This window comes from Lissotriton vulgaris, chromosome 8, assembly GCF_964263255.1.
Source record: "Lissotriton vulgaris chromosome 8, aLisVul1.2, whole genome shotgun sequence".
In the NCBI taxonomy this organism is placed as follows: domain Eukaryota; kingdom Metazoa; phylum Chordata; class Amphibia; order Caudata; family Salamandridae; genus Lissotriton; species Lissotriton vulgaris.
This window is the reverse complement of record NC_141696.1, coordinates 1,217,813,207-1,217,832,865: the sequence shown is the minus strand read 5'-3', so window position 1 is coordinate 1,217,832,865 and position 19,659 is coordinate 1,217,813,207. Positions and strand designations below refer to the sequence as shown.

Below are 19,659 nucleotides of genomic sequence, written 5' to 3'. Positions count from 1 at the left end.
CTTATAACGTGCCCTCGCCAAGCTGCAGTAGTCCGCCCTCCAAAGTCGCTCTAACTTTTTACAGGCGGACTTCTCCGCCCTCAGTTCCTCTGAGAACCAGGGAGCGGAGGGAGAGCCCCTACAGGACATTGCCCGTTTAGCTGGCGCAATAGAGTTCACCATATCGCCTATCCATTTTGACATAGCCACTGCATCCTTATTTACATCAAATGAAAGTACAGGAGGGTTATGAGCCAGGACGGGGCCTATGTTTTCAGGTATCAGACTTTTCCACTGCCTCTTCAAAAAGGAGCGTCTCCCTGTCTCGGGCCCTGACCCAGGTAGCCTAACCGAGAATGGAATTAAAGCATGGTCTGACCAAGTCAACTCTAGAGGTGTAGCCACCGCCAGATTGTTGGTATTAGAGAAGATCAGGTCAAGCATATGGCCTGCTTTGTGTGTGGGAGCTGTGCTACTTAGTGTCAGGTTAGCGGCACTTAGTGTTGAAATAAGCCGCTTAGCCAGTGGGCAAGCAGCTGCCTCTGCATGCACATTAAAATCCCCCACAACTATAAAGTAAGAGTGGAGGATAGAGCTTTGGACAATGGCGTCACTAAGCGCCGAAAGAGTCGTATCTGCACAGTCTGGAGGCCGGTAGATAACCATGTCTGCCAGGGATTGGCGGGGGTTAATTTGTAGGCAGAAGAACAAGCCTTCCATCCCTGCAATTGTAGTGGGTAGTGAGGAGGTGAGTTTATAGCAATCTCTAAAGAGAAGGGCCACACCCCCTCCTCGTCTATAATCCCCTCTGTTAGAGAAACACATTTGAAAACCAAGTGGCACCGCTAGGGCAACGGTAGGCATAGTGTATTCATTCAGCCATGTTTCAGTTAGACACATCGCATCCCACTCACCGTCCTCCAGCAATAGCCAGATGTCATTGGCGTGTTTGGGCATGGACCGGCAATTTAAAAGACCCATTTTCAGGCGGCAACAACTTGAGTCAGGCCGGTCATTAGATTTGTAGGAAGAGCAGGAGCCAGAGAGAGTAACCCAGCTCAGCGGGAAACCGCATAGCGAGCAGACCTGTGAACTCTGATCAGCTGCAGGATCGAGTGAGGCTTTGCAAGGCTGCTCCGAGTTCAAAGCTACCAACTCCTCTCTGGACCAGATAATCCTGGCTGTGCCTGAGCTCAGGCCAGCAGCGTGGCAGGCCTGGCCGCGGTCAGGTCGCGGACGGGCGCAGACGGGCTTGCCTTCGGCGCGCCCGCGGCGCACATCCGCTGCACGGCCGTGGGCACATTTCAATATAAGGAAGCGCCCCGGAAGTGAACCAGCAAGGGGGAGGAGTCGCGTCCCTCCGTTCAAGCGGCACAGATAGCCGTGACGGAACGGGGACCGACCTGGGAAGTGCAAAATAGGCAAAGTGCAAAGGTGCAATAAACAATTAATGCCAGCAAATCACCCACACAGTAATTTAAAAATCGATCTTGGTGTTAAAATGCACAAATTGTACAAATGATTTAAACGAGTTGTGGTTCTTAAATCAGCCACACGCATTAGCTAGAAACCTCCTTTAAACAATGCTCGACCACCAGCGCCTGTCTCACACTGCTCTCACTCTCTCATTTAGTGCTGTGTGCAAGTAAGTAAACAGTCTATGTAGCTACGGTTCTGTACTGATGGAAGAAGAGTGGTGGCAATATTTAGTGGGTTCAGCCTCAAATTCCCAACCTCTAAATATTTCCCCAGGTGCCAGACTGGGTCTGGAAATTTTTTATAGCAATGCTTCTGTGCACGGCTATGTGGCACCATGCTGGTGTGCATATCCTTCCTCCTGTCCTGGAAGTGATGGAGCAGAGCAGCATATAAGCATGACCCTTGGACGCCAAAATCAGTTCCTTTCTTTGCACACCTTTGAATGCAGATTCAGAACTGGCTCCCACTTTCATCGGCTCTTGAAGGATCATGTGTCCATTCTAATGCAAGAGGTGTCATCTAGAAAGTCACAGGCTCAGATATGGGGATGGATTGGTACTATTTCCTTGTGCCAAAGAAGAGTGGAGGGCTTTCGGCCTATCATAGTTCTTCGTCCTCTGAATTCCTCCCTGTGGAAGGACAAATTCAAAATGCCCATGCTGGCTCAGGTGCTGTCTGCCCTGGATCGGGGTGACTAGTTGGTAGCCCTCGATCTTTAGGACAAGTATTACCCTATAAGCCCCATCTGCAGTCCTGCAGATGTTATCTAATGCCAAGACCATTCTCAGTTTGCTGTGCTCCCCTTCAGCATCACCAGTGTTCCTTCGGTGTTCATTAAAGTAATGGCAGTGGTCACCGCCCTTTTCTGGATGTTCGCATTCCAATTTCCCCTTCTTCAATGACTGGCTGTTAAAGGTGGCCTCTCCAGAGTCAAGGACCACCTACAGAAGATGGCGAACATCTGACAACATTGGGATTCTTGATCAATGAGCTAAAGTCCCACCTGATTTCTTCGCAGCAACTTCCTTTTTTTCTTGCTTAAAATAATTTTTATTGGCTTCAATCAACAGTTGCTACAGTGCATAGATATATGTCAGAAATATTCTTTACAGAGTATCGTCATACTGCGTCATGTTCCATGTCGCTATACATCGCCTTTTCTTATAAGACATTACCCCTCCAATTATCCTTTTATGGCAGCTGTCATGGACACGATGCAGTTCAGTGCCTCCCCTCCATTCAGGAAATTCGGGCCATGATCCTGATGTTTTCAACCTCGGTCCTGGATCTCAGTGAGAGCATCTCTGAGGCTTCTTGGCCTGTTAGACTCCTTCACCCTGCTTGCTGACTATGATGTGGGATCTGCATTGGAATCTGAAGTTCCCCAGGGGTTAGCACCAAGGCAACCAGATGTCATCCAGGTTTCGGAGTGGACTGCATGCAATCTGTAGTCATTGCTGCTCACCTGCATTTGGCCCACTGGTAGGCCTCACTCCCTTCCCCATTCAGAATTGCCGGTGGTGCCGGACTTGTCACTGCTGGGTTGGGGAGGTCATCTGAGGAGATAAAGATCAAAGGGCAATCTGTTGGAGTTGCAGGTTATTCCTCTGGTGCTGAAGTCCTGTGTGAGGTCCATCAAGGGCAGGGCGGTATAGGGTCTCGCTATGTGGTACTGAAACAAACAGAGTGCATTGGGTCATGGGTCCTGTAACTCTAGCGTTGGCAGGAACCTCAGGGCATATCTTTGATCATGAACTACCTGGTGAGATCCTTGAACTCGGGGAGGATAAGCTCAGCTGGGGGTGCCTGGCAGATCATGAATGGCATCTACATCCCAAGGTGGTACAGGAAATCTTCTAACAGAGGGATGAATCCTGACTAGATCTTCTCACTACATTTGAGAACGCACAGTGTCAAAACTTGTTGGGCTAGAGTGGAGCATGGGACTCCTGTACACCTTCCTACCTCTGCCTCTCCTTCCCCAAGTTCTGAAGAGATTAGGAACGATTGGGCCCCAGTCATCTTTCTGGCTCTGATTTGGGCCATTGCAAGTGAACTCCTGTCTCTATTGGTCCAACCACCCTACATCTCCTTTCATCTGGACCAACTGGTGATAAGGACTTGGGCAGCCTTCCTGCTTAAAGTTGTGAGTGCTTACCATGTTGGACATTCCATCACTCTCCCAGCGTCATACCAATGACCATAGGGTGAACAAACCTTTTTTTCTGGTGTTCTTTGGGACAAAAAAATGAAAAGGCTGTGCAGAAAAGGACTCTGCTGAGGTAGATAGTCCTCTGCATTAAGCTCTGCTATGCATTGGATGGGGTGATTCTTACAGGGGGCTCCACTTAGTCATTTCCGCAGTAGAACAAAGTCTGTGTTGAGCTGCACAGCATTACCTAGCAGCATGTGGGAGTACTGTAATGAAAAGGTTTCCAGATCCAGTCTGGCGCCTGGGAAATATTCAGAAGGTGATGAATCTGTGGTGAAATAGAGTATCTGCCAGAAAGAGTGTTACTGAAGGTAACTTGTTACAACTATATGATATTTGTAAGCTTTAATGCACAACATACTTATTTAACATATTACCTCATAAGCTTATATACTTGATGAACTCAACAAACAATTTATTAGAGATCGCTAGGGCAAGACAAAATCAAGCCAAACCTACCACTGTCACCTAAAGTTACAACTGAAAGAAAGAAGAACAACATGTGCACGAGTAAGAGGGAAACCCTCTGTTAAGGAATAAATCCCCAATATTTAAAGAAAACGATGTTACCCAGCACTCTGTGCATGCGTAGGAATATAGTGCATTGACGGTCACATCATATCAACCAGAACCCTCCACAAATAATCTAGAACTTCTAGTGGTACTAGAAAATACAAAAATCTTGTCTTCATTGCCAAATGCTATTCCATTAGAACTCAGATTGAGCTGATGGATCCAAGTCTCTCTGCCAGGTAAAACCATCAACCCTATCTTACTAGGAAATCCAATTACACCCGGCCCTGTTTTAGGGACATCTCAAGAACCGGACTACATCATAACATCTCCAAGATCAACACTTCTAACCACTTGCTTTACTCTTTAACTGCCATCGGAGCTAAAGAAGTGTGTGATGTTCTAATGCCACATTGGTCTAACATTATCAACCTCTCTCTTTAACAAGGAGCCTTCCCTGACTGCCTAAAAAAAAGGCTTTCACTAAAAAACAAAAAGAGTTGATTATCTCAAGGACCTCAACAACTACTGGCTGATCTACAGCCTCCCATTTCTAGCTAGCATCCTGCAGAACTGTGTGAACATCCAACTAAATCATTTTGTAAAAGCCAGCAATCTGCTAGATGAGCTCCAGTCTGGCTTCACAGAAGGTCAGAGTACGGGGACTACCATCCTGCAAATTACAGACAATGCTGTCAAAATAATGAATAATAGAGCCTCATTCCTGCCTATCCTTCTTGACCTCTCAGAGGTCTTTGATATGGTCAACCATGACAATCTGGTCTGCACCTTGATAGACTATATGAGCTTCGAAGGGATAGCTAGAGCAGTTTAAGTCTTGCCTAGAGATCTGCTCACAAGTGATCTAAGTGGAAAATGCCCCTTTCTATCCCTTCAACAGTCCCAAGGTTTCCCTCGTGGTTCTGTTTTAGCCCCAGCCCTATTCAGCCTCTACTTGGAGCCACTGAGTGGCCTTGCAAAGGACTTGAATGTATCCTATCCACCAACATGGAGATGACACTCGGCTCTACTTGAAGGTCTCTTCCCCCACTGACACCTCCTGACTTTGCCTCTGCTCTGGACAAAATTCAGTAATGGATGACCTTGCACCATCTCAAGCTCAACCCCTCATAAGACAGAGTTCATTATCTTCTCACTGAATTCTTTATCCATTCCAGTCCAAGAATGGTTATGTTCTACCAACATCTTAGACTGCTTCACTATCATCTCTGAAAATGCCAAATCTCTTGGTTTCACCTTAGATAAAAGACCTAGGAGCTGGCTTAGATTGCAGAATTTGAATTTTACTCCTTCTACAGGGGAACAGAGTAAAATACTCCATCACTAGTGTACTATAGCATGCATAGGGAGCAAACTGCCTGTGCCGAAAGGGTCGAGAGGATTCCTATAATGGTAGTACATCCTCCCGTGTGTATACACTACTTCACAAAAAGCCCCCTGGGACCCGTACCGAACAAGTTACACTGCAGGGTAGGGCCCTTGATGACCGTTTGACTAAAAGGTTACCCCTTTCTCGGAGTTCCCTGAGACACGATTACTCTGCTAAGATGGGATGGAGTGAACACTAAACACAGATAAATGATCTATTATTATGCAGTTTAGGAGCAGCTATCTGCCCTAAAAAAAAAAGTAGGGTAGGGATTTCCCTCCTCCTTCTTTGTCCAGGCAGGATTATTATATTCTCAGCCCTGAAGAAAGTCCCAGACCAATTTGGCCAATAAGGACTGATACATGTTGGCACTAGGGTCGTAGGACCATAAATCTCCTGGTTGACCTACATTAACCTTTGTTTTTTAATATCCCCGTCAGATCCATGAATAAAGGGATAATGGGATCTGGTGGCTGGTTTTTGCTGTTTAACTCCCCCTGCCACATCTGTTCAAGAGCTCCCGGAAATATGGTCGAGCCCACCCTGATTTTTAGCCGTCAGGGTGACCCTATGATGGAGCATGACACCACTAGGGTGTGCGAGGGTAACTAAAACAAAAGGATGTGTGTCCTTCCACACCCTCTAGTGGAGATCAGCTCATCGTTTTGAAAAGATCTTACCAACCAGGGTTACTCTCAGAGGGCAGCGAACACCGGTCATAAAAGTGTGGAGTACTTTTTGTGACGTAGTAAAATACTCCATCACCATGACACAGTAACCGTACTCAGGCTTTAGAAACGTCCACAGCCCCAGCAGACATGTCTTACATTGGCAGGTACTGTTATCACTGCGGTTCCTGTCAATACATTGGAAGTGTACAGCTCTGTCAATATGACAGTACCATACAGTACACTTTCAGAATCTTTTTATTTTTTATTTTCAGAAATCTAATCCCAAAGCAAAGGGAATTTTCTCCCATGGCGTGATGGTCTTTTAAATGTTTTTACTTTCACTTACTGTCACTCTTTGAATAGTGGTGTATGAAAGTAAAAACTGGCCTTTGTCTGCCTACTCTACATTGGGTCAGACAGCCTTTACTCTGTGGGGCTGACCGAAGAGCATGTCAGCGGCAAGACAGAGTAGCCTCAGTCGCTGACATGCTTAAGTTCTGTCTGACTCTAAATGAGGTAGGTGGACCTTCAGTTTTGCAGCATAATACCTTATTCTCCAAATTCTAAATCAGGCCCTTAATTTCCTTAACAATAATAGAATACCGACAAAAAAAGAAAATTATCAGTTTGAACATACCCATGGGATGAAACCTTTTCTCTCAGTTCATGACTTTGAAGTAGTGAGTTAAGTCTTGGTCCTATCTAAGCAGGACTATGGCAATGCCATCCTATCTGGATTCCGCAAGACACACCTAGCTCCAGTGAAGGCATCACTACATGCTGCTGCTCGCATGGCCTCGGGTGCTTCCCTGTTCGACCGGGTCACTTTTATCTTGTAGTCTCTAAATTGGCTGCATATAGAAGGAAGATTCATGTTTAAAGTTGGCTGCCTAGTCCACAAAATCATCTACTCTGAATAATCACCCTATCTTGTTAGGAAACCGAAACCCTATGGTTATTTCCTGCAACTTCACAGCACTGACTGACTACTCCTTGAAATCCCAGCCTTCAGGTACAAACAGGCCTTGTGGTAATGATTTTCTGAAGTGCCACCAGAATGGGGAACCAGGTTCCACCAGAAATTCGGGCCTTAACCCCTCTAACAGCCTTCAAGAAACAACTCAAAGACTCCCTCTTCAATAAGTTTCACTCGAATACAACCCCTATCTAAACTGATTGGATGCTCTGTAGCTTATGCAATTGCTTTTAAATATATCTGTATATTAACTGCACCTTTTCCTTGGCTGTAGCTCTGATTAGATTTAGACTCTGAAACCAGTGCCGCCATGTTGTGAAAGCATGATTGTTCTTCTTATTCTGAATTACGATGGACACTTGTCACCCTCCACCTTCCATTGTCTATGCTTGCATTCCGTTCTGCTTTGTTATTTGTATTGGCACTCATGATATGACCTAAATTGCATGTTCCTCAGCAGTTACATATTTGCCCTCATATTTCTCTGTAACATACTCATAAGTCCGGAGACTTCAAGTTGTCAGCGTGCTTTCTTACAATTATTTTTCTTTCACACTCACCTTTTATTGCCTACTATTATCTGTACAAGGCATGCTGTGTTGCGTAAAGCAGTCTGATGCTTTCGGGCTAAGTATGCTTTATATGATAACTTATAAATAAATAAATTCTACTCTAATGCATTCAGAAGCGCACTCTCTCATATATATATATATATATATATATATATATATATATATATATATATATATATATTTACACATATAAATAATATAAGTAGTCAACTAATGATTTAGATTAGAAGTCAATCCCCGTAACCGCATTATACATTGAATTAGAAGTATTAACGAGCATTATCAGTCTTAATCCACTAGATGTAGCCACCCATGTTGTGGAAGGCCATCAAGTACTTCCAACAACTTGGACTACTGCTTGCGAGAATAGTTGAGTCTATAGAATAGCAGTGGCTTTATCTCCAAAACATGCTCAGTGGAATCACCGTCATCTGAACTTGTTGATATTGTAATAGTTAGATGCTTATCAAGTGTCAAAAAAATTCCTTAATTTCTGTGACAAGTAATGTTGGGTTCACATTGGGGTGTGTAAACTATCATTGTCCTTTGTTCCCCTATTAAATGTATTACTATGTATCCCATTAATATGGCTCATCTGACATGGATCTTTGTCTCAGATCTTTCCCCTCTGTTTTCTCGTGATAGTTTCACCTAAGAAGAAATTATTAGCGAAGGCTTTGTGCAATTAATGGCGACGCTGTGTGCTAATGCCATGTCCTATTGCCCTATGGCTTATATCATCCACAATAGTTAAAAGTTTTATTGTCTCTCTGGTGTTCTGATAATGCTCAAGAAGATAATAATTTGCAGGTGAACATTTACTAAGAGTGGTAGTAAAATGTGTCTCTCTTGTCCGTGGCCGAAGACATTGTTCTATAAGCTTTATGAATAAAAAGATGGAGCCGTGACCAATGGCCAAATGTTGAGACTTATTATCAACAGAATAAAGTTCTGAATCAGTGAGCAGACGAATCTGTCAAAAATCTGCCTTTTTAGAAAATGCCCTCCATTTGCTCTGCCAGATGTCTTTAATTGCGTAGTATATTAATGTCTGCTGAAAATACCCTTAGTGCCGTTATTGATAAATATGCCAATTATCCGATCTTGGATCGTTAATGAACTAAAACCAATGCACAGACAGTGAAAGTATGTTGAATGAACATGCCCTCTCACCAATAACAAACAGTCAAGGTCACAACCAATTTGCATACATTCTAAGAAGTGCAATTTCTTCTTTCCCTCCAGGAATGGCAAAATTCTATTCAGAAGAACGCAGGGCTTGCATTTATTGAGCTCATCAATGAAGGAAGGTAATTATGTTATTAACTCTTATGGCATGTCATCTTCTGCAACCTTGCTCCCATGAACCCAGATGCACCTCAATATTACTCCATTTGTATATTCTGTCTAACTGTTTTTTAGGATATCTTTGTTCTTTTGTATTTGCTTAGATTTGATATTTTAGCATGTATGTATGGTTTAGTCCGCCTAGAAGTTGAGATTTCTTGCAATTGTCTTGTGCATTATATATATATCTATCTATCTATCTATCTATCTATCTATCTATCTATCTATCTATCTATCTATCTATATATATATATATATATATATATATATATATATATATATATATATATATATATATATATATATATATATATATAGTTGTAGCAATGTTTGTTTGTACGCATTACAGGAGAAGACAAGAAGGGTTACAGGGTGTCGGTCGGGTTCGTACCACCATCCTAGTAAGTTTCACGGTTGTTTTGTCGAGAGGATCAGGCTAATTCACTCTGTACTTCCATCTGCCGCCCCATCTGCTTTGGGCACAGTCTTGGCTCAGCGTCTACACCCTCCTGGCGAATCGTCAATTAATGCGAGGCAGTGTTGGCCGCGCAACATGGCGCTGTCCAGGGTGCTTCCGGCGGATGCAGACCGAGACCGCCGTATTGACATTCGAGTCTTTGCACTGCGAATCGCATTGACATCAAAGATTGTGCAATGTATGGAGGGATAGATAGGTGTCCGTGCTGAGATGCCTTGTTTCACGCGCCTCTTTGCACAGCCGCTCTTTTCTCAGCTCTGTTTCTTTAAATCCAGCCGTGCCACGAGGAGAAGCGCGCGCGTGCAGCTGGCACCGGTGACTTGTAAACAGATGCAGCCCACTGCTCTGTGGCTCTCATAGCTTCTGGAGACATGGGGTCTGAAACCTGCAGGAGCCGGGATTGATTGATGTGCACTGAATGTGCACTTGGCTTCATCTCAAAGCAGGCTTCCCATGTAATCAGTTTTACATTATAGGATATATATTTCAGTGCGAATTTCTTTTTTTCTAATTCAAATTCCTTATAAAAATTTCAAATACACACAGAGAGAGCATGTGCACTTTGCACACTCACATTATTGAAGTTTGATGCCGATAACCTCCCAGCAAGATGAAAGGGTACTGACCTGAAACGAACAAAAAACAGAGCAAAAGTTGCTAAGATTAAAGAAAACATGCCAGAAAAGAAAAAAAACACGAAAAATAGAGCCTCAGCATGACGGTACGTTAGGAAATTGTGAAAGACGCGCACCGACTACAACAGACATTATATTCTATATTGCAGAATCATGAGCCCAGGAAGGACAAATCGAGATTGAAGATGTTTTGCCCTCCTTTGCCTGTCTTCCCATTGAAGTGGCCCATCAGTGCGCTCAGAGTGTCCTCGGAGTGGTGTTACAACCATCTAATACCCAACATGTATGATTATCGAAGGTTCCTTGAAAATGTACCATTTTTTAAAGGAGTATACTGCCTCGTGTCTGAGTGTAGTGTGTGGTATAGGGTGGCATAAATGATTTATAGCGGGCCTCATCCTAGAAAGCTGTGACACTTAAAGATTTATGCCATATCACCCTAAGAGCCTATAGAGCAAGGGTCTCCAAATGGGTCCTGGAGACCATCCATGCCAGATTTTTTGGATATCCCCATTGAGATACATGTAGTTATTTTAAAAATCTGGCATGGATCCGGCACTCCAGGACCGGTTTGGAGACCTCTGCAGGTATAGAGCATCATGGGCAACTATTCTGACCCTTGGATAGATTTGTGTTAATGGGCTATTTTGGAACCATGGTGAATAGAATGATAGAATGTGCCTCACATAGGTCACAACTGCTTTATTATTCTTTCAGGGGGCAGTCAGCCTAAATTGACGAGAGATAGTTTTAGAGTATCGTATAGAGGTCATGTCTGAAGTATGTGGGACTTTTTGCTTCAGCTGAATTAATCCGTAATTGACGTATCTAATTAAAAGTAAAGCTAAAGAAAATACAATCATAGGTATTGGATTGTCCAAGTTGTCCTATCTCCGTAAAAACCCCTGCCTTACTTAGACAGCCAAAATGAAGTGGGCCTTTTAAAGAGCAATTGATACTTTAGTGTGAATAGAACAAAAGAAGGCACCCTGCCTAGTGATATAATGGCCCTAGCAGGAGGGTCCAAAAATTGGTATAAAAAGTGAATAGCACTTTTTATACTTTTTGTTATCTCAATTCTAAGAAAATAATATATCTAAAAGAAAATAAAAACATATATATTTCTAATATGCTCTGTAGAGTCTATTTGGATTGACCTTGTGTTTGTTGTGTGCAGTGTCAGCTTCTAGGTTAATCACCCCTTCTTATATAATTTTTGGACCCTCCAGCTAGGGCCATTATATCACTAGGCAGGGTGCCTTCTTTTGTTCTATTCACAGTTGTTTCTTCCCCCCTATGGCCTGCCTATATCTTTAAGTAACCCACGGGGAACCCCCTTCTTTTGTTCAATTGATACTTTAGCCTTCAGTTTTGTGATTATATAGCACATTTTCACCCACGCCATTCCACTTTTTAGGCTGATTGTTGTATCCTGAAGGCACGATTTACAAATCTTGGTTCTGGATATTCAAGAGTAAATAGTACCCAATTCTAAAGTAAGACACCATTCTCACAGAAAAACGTGAATTGGACCACCCATATTTGGCTTTGGGTATCCTGGCATGGGAGTTCTTATTGATCATTAAAATGGGGTAATCACAGACTGTATGCGAGGTCAATATAATGGTTAAATATGAATCTTAATATTCAAATATTCTTCATTCAAGTAGGAAAATGTATTAATTTCAGAAATTCCTCATATGTCAACACGTGTTTCATGATAACATGTCGCTTCCTCAGGGCAAAGATATTAATATTGCAAAATGCTGTAATTATGATACAGTACAGGAATAACTGACATGATCACAAAATAATAATAATAATAAATGAGCTTGTAAAGCGCCTGGTTACACTCACTAGTGTGTCCCCGGGCTGCAGCATACTCCGCCCACTCTGTAGCAGTAAATCTAAGCATGGTGGAAGGTCTATATCTTAAAAAGCCATGTTTTTAGTTTTTTACGGAGTGAGTTTTCTGGAGAGCAAGGGGGAGGGTGTTCCAGTGCTTAGCAGCTGGGTAGCGAAAAGACCTACCACCCATTCTTACTCTTTTGATTAATGGGATCTTAACCTGCCGCGTCCCCAGACCGCAGGGCCCTATTTGCAGTGTAAGGTGACATTAGACTATGGAAGTAACTAGGTCCCTTTCCCTGCAGGATGCGATGACTGACACACAGGGCCTTAAAGAGGATTCTATCCCTCACCGGTAGCCAGTGCAGGGCAGCCAGGGCATTCTTGGAGGAAGCTCTCCAGGGGAGCATTAGAACAAGGCGAGCCACCGCGTTCTGAATGCATTGTAATCTCTGAACACTCTTACCACTGGCTCCTAGGTATACAGCATTCCCATAGACCAGGCGGGAAGTCACCAATGCATGGACTAGAGTTTTCCTGGCGGCTACTGGGAGCACATCTAAAATCTTCCGAAAGCCTTTCATTATTCCGAAACACTTTCCGGCCACCGTCCTAGAATGGTGATCAAATGAGAGCTTGGAATCCAGCCACATCCCCAAGTTCTTGACCTGGTTTCTGGGGGTGGGAGTGGGGCCCACAGTCTGCGGCCATCCCCTCGATGACCATATTGAGGGATCCTTCCCCACAATCAGGACTTCAGTCTTGCTGACATTCAACTTTAAACAGTTGTTTGACATCCAGACTGCCAGCTCCTGTAGACAAGAGGAGAAGGTAGTGGCTGCCTCAGTATGAATAAAAATAGATCATATTGAAAGAAAAGGGAATGGTGGAGAAGTGTGGCTCATTGGTTAGAGCGGCAGACCCTGATGCAGAGGTCTAGCCCAGGACCAGGGTTCAATTCCTACTTCTACATTTACATTTACATTTACAATGATAAGAAAGAATGCAAATGCATGAATCCAGCTGCCCTGCATACTGAATGTTGAGCTGCACCCATTTCCTCAAGACCAGGGCTAAGCTTAACACCTTGCCTAATAAATCCAGATTTGTGGATACAGAGTGCATTTATGCCCTTCCTACCCCTCACTGGAGAATGGAGAAGCTCTTCCAAGGAGCTCAAGAGCAAACAACCTACACATGTAGGTAAGCTGTTTGGTGGCTGTGACAGGTGCGCACACTCCCTCGCTGTACCAAAGCTTGCCTGTTGTTTTCTCACCTCTATGAGACCTCAAGCTGTCCTTTTCTAGTAACCACTAGCCTCCCCCAGGCATTAGTATGGGCTCATCACCAGCATGTTCAGCTTACATGCTGTAAGAAATGTTCCCAAGCCACACTCCCTTTGACCCTATCCTGCTTTCCAGAGGACCAGCAACTAGTTGGCCAGCGAGCTATCCGAATCCAGATGTCACAAACAGGTCCTGAGTAGGTATTTGAGGTGTCTTTCCATCTGTTGGTTCATACTGAATTCCTACCTCCCCCCAAGAGTAACACTGCTATCTGCCTCTCTTTAGTTCCTTGACTTCTACTGCCCCTTCCTGGACGTGGAGCCATTGACCTGGAATATCCAGAATCCCCGAATCATGAAATAGACGTGTTTCAGCATATCATCAACCTCTAACGGTAAACTGGGAGTTGAGCAGAATCCCAGAGCCCATGACTCATGACTGTGAATGCAGAGACTCTTGATTTTGTGTGGCACTCTGAAGTGCCTTCCTTACAGTTTGCACCAGTCCTATTTGAGTGTTGGTGTACAATTTATGATTTTTGTAATCCAGTATTTACCAAAAACACCTTTTTCAGAGTTCATTTGGGATGCAAGGTTGTGATCATCTATGTTCTTGTATTTGTTTATGAAGAGTGCACCGTTTTCAATCATTTAGTAATCTAGAACAGTTCAAACTATGTGTAGTATGAGTGCCATATGGCCAACTGCATTTCATTGCATTATTTTGTTGCGTTTTTCAATTTTTGTAATTTACATTTTTAGTCACCAGTTTTAGTGTACATTTATTTATATATTTTGAGATGATTCTTATTATTTATTAAGTATGATTTCACCCAGGCATTTTGGTGTTAGAATAAAATAAAAACGTAAAAAGTACCATTATTCAAAGACGGAAGCAATCAAAAACAGTAAAATAGATCAGAAAGAGCCAAGTGGGGTTATTAATGGTGAAATAAAACGACTTTGGCGGCATACTTGAAAGTACTGAAACTGGAAATACTACGCAAATCCTAAGGAACATAATTTCGGAGTTTGGTACCCAGAACACTAAAACCTGTTCCCCCACAGTGTGCCTTATTAAACTGGGATATAAGCAGAAGAGAGGCAGCACTTGACTGTAGTGGCTGCGCAGGTTGATAAGGGGCCACTATGCAGAAAATAGAGAAAACCAGGACTGTTTTATGATGGGTTCCGTGGATTTATCGTACTGCCTTCAGATGAATCCTTGGCGTTATCCAAATTTCCTGGGCCCTTTCACCAATCACATGGCCATGTGCTGAAGCTGCTGCACCTTTAAGATGCACTGATCTGGGAGGCCTCGGATGGGTGTTACAGTAATCAGTATAGGTTAGAAAACAAGACTCCGCCTCCTGCTTAAAGTCTCCACCGGGACAAACATGCAGATTTTACTCAAAACATTTAGCCGTGCAGATCCTGTGGATCAGACTTTCTGAATTTGGAGCAGGAATGACAACTTCTGACAAAAAAAACAGGATTGGAATGGGAGGAGACTGAGTTGGAAAGGCGAGAAGCCGTCAGACCACATCCGCCAGACCCTTCCTACGATTAGTATTGTGTTAAGAAATCCTTCTACATCCAGCTCTGGATGCCTATCATGCAGTCACATTACTGACCAATTGAGTTTGAAACAAGCTGTTTGAATTTGAGAAGTCAATGTGCGTCATCTGCATTTGATAGGGTGGAAAACCCACATGAGTGTATCAGACCACATAATGGCTTAGTGTACCGGTTAAGCAAGTTTGGAGGCAGTTTTGAGCCATGAGGGACCTCACACTGTAATGATTTAGCATTCCAGCAGAAAGTTGTAGGAACCACTCTTTGAGATCAATTAGTTAAAAAAGGAGGCAAACCATGATAGAGTGGTCTTGTTTTATATTGAATGTTTCACTGGACATTACTTTATTATGGGCAGATGGGGATGTACTGACCCTTGACTTGCCCTTCACAGTGCCTTTTTGAGTTAGGCCTTGGTTGCCCAACTAAGATCTGGAGAGCTGAGGACGATTAGGAAGCCAAATATCCATTGCAGGCTGAGTTAGTGGAGTACACCTGCAATCTCACATTATATGTGCAGTTGCAAAGATTGATCCAAAACTACAATCAAACAATGATCCCAGAAGTATAGGAGTCATCTATTCTATAAATGTAAGATCAGAAACATAGACCTCAAATATATTTTCTGGCCATCAAATAGTTTCCCAAGCTTATATTTCCAATTGGTAATTGCTAAATAGTTTTTCTGCCCCCGTGTGTCACTATCACCAATCAGAAACCTTAAATGTGATTGTAATTCAGATACATCCACCAGAGCTAGAAATCCTGTTAATTAGCGTTAGCACTTTCCGCTGGGCTTCCTTCTTTTTGGCCAGTCCCCTGAGAAACCTTTAAACCTTCTTTATTGCCAAGAGTTCCTCCAGGGAAAATACTGCACCCAGAATCCAGCTGCCAAAGTCCTAACAAGTATCCAGAACCATTGTTAAAGCCAGGGAGCCATCTTGTCTGATGGTACCCAAGTCCCTGGAAGCCCTGAAGAGCATTGCATGGTTTATCTGTTGTGCCTCTCTAGGGGCTAGATGTACGAAAACATTTTAGTGTTCGCAAATGGCCCAGTCTGCAGAATTGTGCAGTTTGCGAACGCAAAAATGCTTTTTCTGATGTGCAAAGCCCGAATTGCACTTTGGTAACATGTTACCGAATTGCAATTTGGGTTTGTGATGTGGTATTTGGAAGGGGCATGTTTGGAGCATCTCTTCCAAATACTGATTTGCATTGATATGTACGAATGCTTTGCAACCCCAATGCGGTCGAAAAAAATATGCACTTTACCACCAACTCAAAGTTGGTGGTAACCCATCCGCATATGGGAAGGGGTCCCCCTTCCCTTGGTCAGCCTAACATGTTAACCACAGTCAATCATACATACCACATCTCAGCCTCATGATTATATATCAATTCAATCAATATGAAGAGAACCCAGCAAAATTATGAACATACAGTAAAATATGAAAAAAAATCACAAAAGTTTTGTTATCCATAAAAAATTCATATGTAACATCATTAAAAAAGGAATTGTATCAGCAATGTATACAAAAACCTAAAAGATACATGCAACAAATCAATTCAATATTAAAAAAGAGAGACAGTAAAAGTCATCATAAAGACATTAATTTGATTGAATCTATTGTACAGTATCAGCACCACGTGGGTAATTTCAGATTCAATAGTTCCTCGAATTTTTAAGAAAAACAAGGCGTTGACGCATTTCGGTGTTCCTTCAAATTATGCACCACCTTCATCAGGACTTTTTCATAATAACTGTCTCTTTAGATGAGTTCACATAAAAAACACATATATCTGTGTTGAGACAAAAACATACATATCAATCATAAATATGTTTCAGTCAAAGCATAATATTGCGACATCAAAATTTGCATTGATATGTACGAATGCTTTGCAACCCCAATGCGGTAAAAAAACATTTGCACTTTACCACCAACTCAAAGTTGGTGGTAACCCATCCGCAAATGGGAAGGGGTCCCCCTGGGAGACCTTCCACTTTGAGAATAGCTGTTTTTAAGAGCAGTCAGTGGTCCTAGGGCCCACTGCCCTGCTCTTAAAAAATGAAACTGCGTTACAAAAAATGTTTTCGCGTTATTTAAAAACAATCACAGATATGGTGGTCTGCTGACCCCAGCAGGCCACCATCCCTGTGATGGCAGCGAATCGTAATGGGTCACAAATTGTGATCTACCTCATTAATATTAATGAGATAGGTCTATTTGTGATCCACTTCGAATCGCAAATGAAACTCAAGAGTTTCACACATTAGGAATAGCGATTTACTAATTGCGGCTTGCAAAAACTCGCAATTAGGAAATCGCTATTCCTAACTTTCGTACATCTACACCTAGATGTCAGAAGTTAGAAATTCGTCATCTCGGCCTAAGGGTACTCTGTGGAAGCGTTCCAAGAATTTGTGATATGTTGCTTCTAGATGCCCTATCTGAAGGACATATGTGAAGGATTTTGGCACCAAATGTGTTGGCACTAGAACAAGTATATGCAGAATCTCTTTTCATTTGACCTTGGGGTCCTATTTAAAATTAAGTTTTGAAAATTCAGAATGGAATCATGAAGGCAGCGAAAAGGGCAGCTTGTCATGCCAGGCCTCAGTCAATACCCTCTGTGTGTGCTCCATTATCATCACCCACGAATGAGCTGGCCAAGGGTTAGATTCATTGTAACAGAGATCCTAGTGTTCTGCTTCAGCTACCAGGAACACCTACTCCCACTCAACTCAATGACCTTTTCTTTCTATGTTGTTTACCATGAGCTCCCACCAGGCCGATACAAGGCTGTGGAACACTTTAGGAATGTTCACCTGCACCTTCTTGAGGAAACATTGCTCTTGATATGAGTCGGAGAGAGAACCAGTCTACATGAGGCCCCTCTCAATCCCTGGTTGCCACTTTCCTTACTTAATTCTTCAGCTGTGCCTTATCAAAAGGGAGCTTCTTCACCAGTGGAGGTCTGTTCTACTGTTACATCCAGGGCTCTACTGGGAACCCAAAGCCGCCCTGGCAATTTTGTGGCCAGCCCCCACCCTGTGGGGGAGGCAGAGGGCAAGCATGAAGCACTGCTGCTTAACAAAACTTACCCCCCAGCACTGCTGCTTTTGTTACTGGGGGCTGATATTGCAGCATTGCTTCAAAACTGCCCCCCACTACGCCAAAACCAGCCCCCACCACTCCAACACCAGCCCCCATCCTTTCAGCCTCCCAGGCAAATGCCTGATGCCTGCTACGGCCAGTCCAGCCTTGATGACTTCCCATAGATACTGTTGAGTTTGTGGAAGCCACTTCTGTTTAAGTGAGCAGAGCTCCTTCGTTTCCAAAGGATAGTCTTGCTAGTGGGTGACACAGGCACCACATACTAACCACGAAGCCTAGCCTGGCTCTTGACTAGGCCCAAAGTAATTCATTTCCACATAGCGGCCTAACAGCGCCTATGCATAAACACGAAGCTAGTTGCATTCCCAAACGAAATGTATAGGTTGAAATGTAGTTAGGAAACCCACTGCTTTTTTCATTGTGTGTGCCCGAAATTAAAGCATGGAACTTTTATGTCACTGGCCTCTCTGCAGTTTCTCCTGCGGCAGGCATCTACTAATTCAGGACTACAGTGGGATTTTTCGTGAATATGTGGCGTGTTGTTATTGGCACAAGCAGTAAAATGGTCTTGACAGGAATAACATTTAGAAAGGAGAAACACATTCTTAAAAGAAACACAATGGTATTTATTACATATTGATCTCTGTGGAGAAAAAGAGAAAATAGGAATTACAACACCAGGGCCAAATTATGCCGAATATCATATATATTCACATTTTGGAGTTTATGCAAATAATTCAAAACATGATAATGGTTCCTCCATTGGGTGAAAAAGTGCAGAAGAGGTGCTAGTGCAAAGTGAGAAGTGATCAATATTTACAAATCAAAAGATAGAATTTAAATTGCATTGCATGCAAGCAACTGCATGACACCTGTCATCAAATAGGGGTACGCTCCTATTATTCTTACTTGCCACTTAGAAGTTGCAGTGTTATTGGAAAACATTTCTGTCCCACTATCCCTAGTACCTCTCACACCTCAAGACCTAAAATACTTGCAGAACTAGGGCAAGTATTGCAGGTTGCCAATATTTAAAAAATAATAATTCTAAACAATCAGTAAGGTAAGATGCAAAACATCATTTTTAATCACCTCTTAGTATTAAGTTACCTAATGCCAGCTGCACAAAGCATTTTTCCAGTCGCAAAAGTCCCGAGTTGCAGAATTGGGCCGTTTGCGACCAAAAAATGCTTTTTCAAATGTACAAACTGCAAAATGCGATTCAGTAACTTTTTACCGAATTGCATGTTGCATTTGCGATTCAGTATTAGAAAGGGGCATGTTTAGGCCGTCCCTTCCAAATACCGAATCAGGACTGTATGTGTTACTGTTTTGCGAACAAATTCTAGTCGCAACACAGTACTAGTTTACCACCAGTTTAAAATTGGCAATAGCCCACTCTCAGAGTGGACAGGGTCCCTTGGGGACCCTTCCTCCTTAGAAAATTTGAATATTATTCTTTAAGAACAGGCAGTGGTGCACAGGCAGTGCTCCCAAAGATCTCTGCCCACTCTTAAAAAATGAAACTTCAAGGTTTCATTATTTTCTTTTTAAACACATGCCATTTTCATTTAAAGAAAAAG

The 19,659-nt window shown here is 42.9% G+C and overlaps 1 protein-coding gene across 7 annotated transcripts in view; it reads left to right on the top strand.

Moving 5' to 3' along the window:
• NBEA (neurobeachin) overlaps nucleotides 1–19,659 on the top strand; it is a 1,820,918-nt gene that overhangs the window by 913,186 nt on the left and 888,073 nt on the right. For all 7 annotated transcript variants that reach the window (XM_086935110.1, XM_086935108.1, XM_086935109.1 and 4 more), the window contains one exon: nucleotides 9,038–9,102. In XM_086935110.1, coding sequence (XP_086791236.1) covers nucleotides 9,038–9,102 — 65 coding nt within the window. The remainder of the gene's footprint in view (nucleotides 1–9,037; nucleotides 9,103–19,659) is intronic.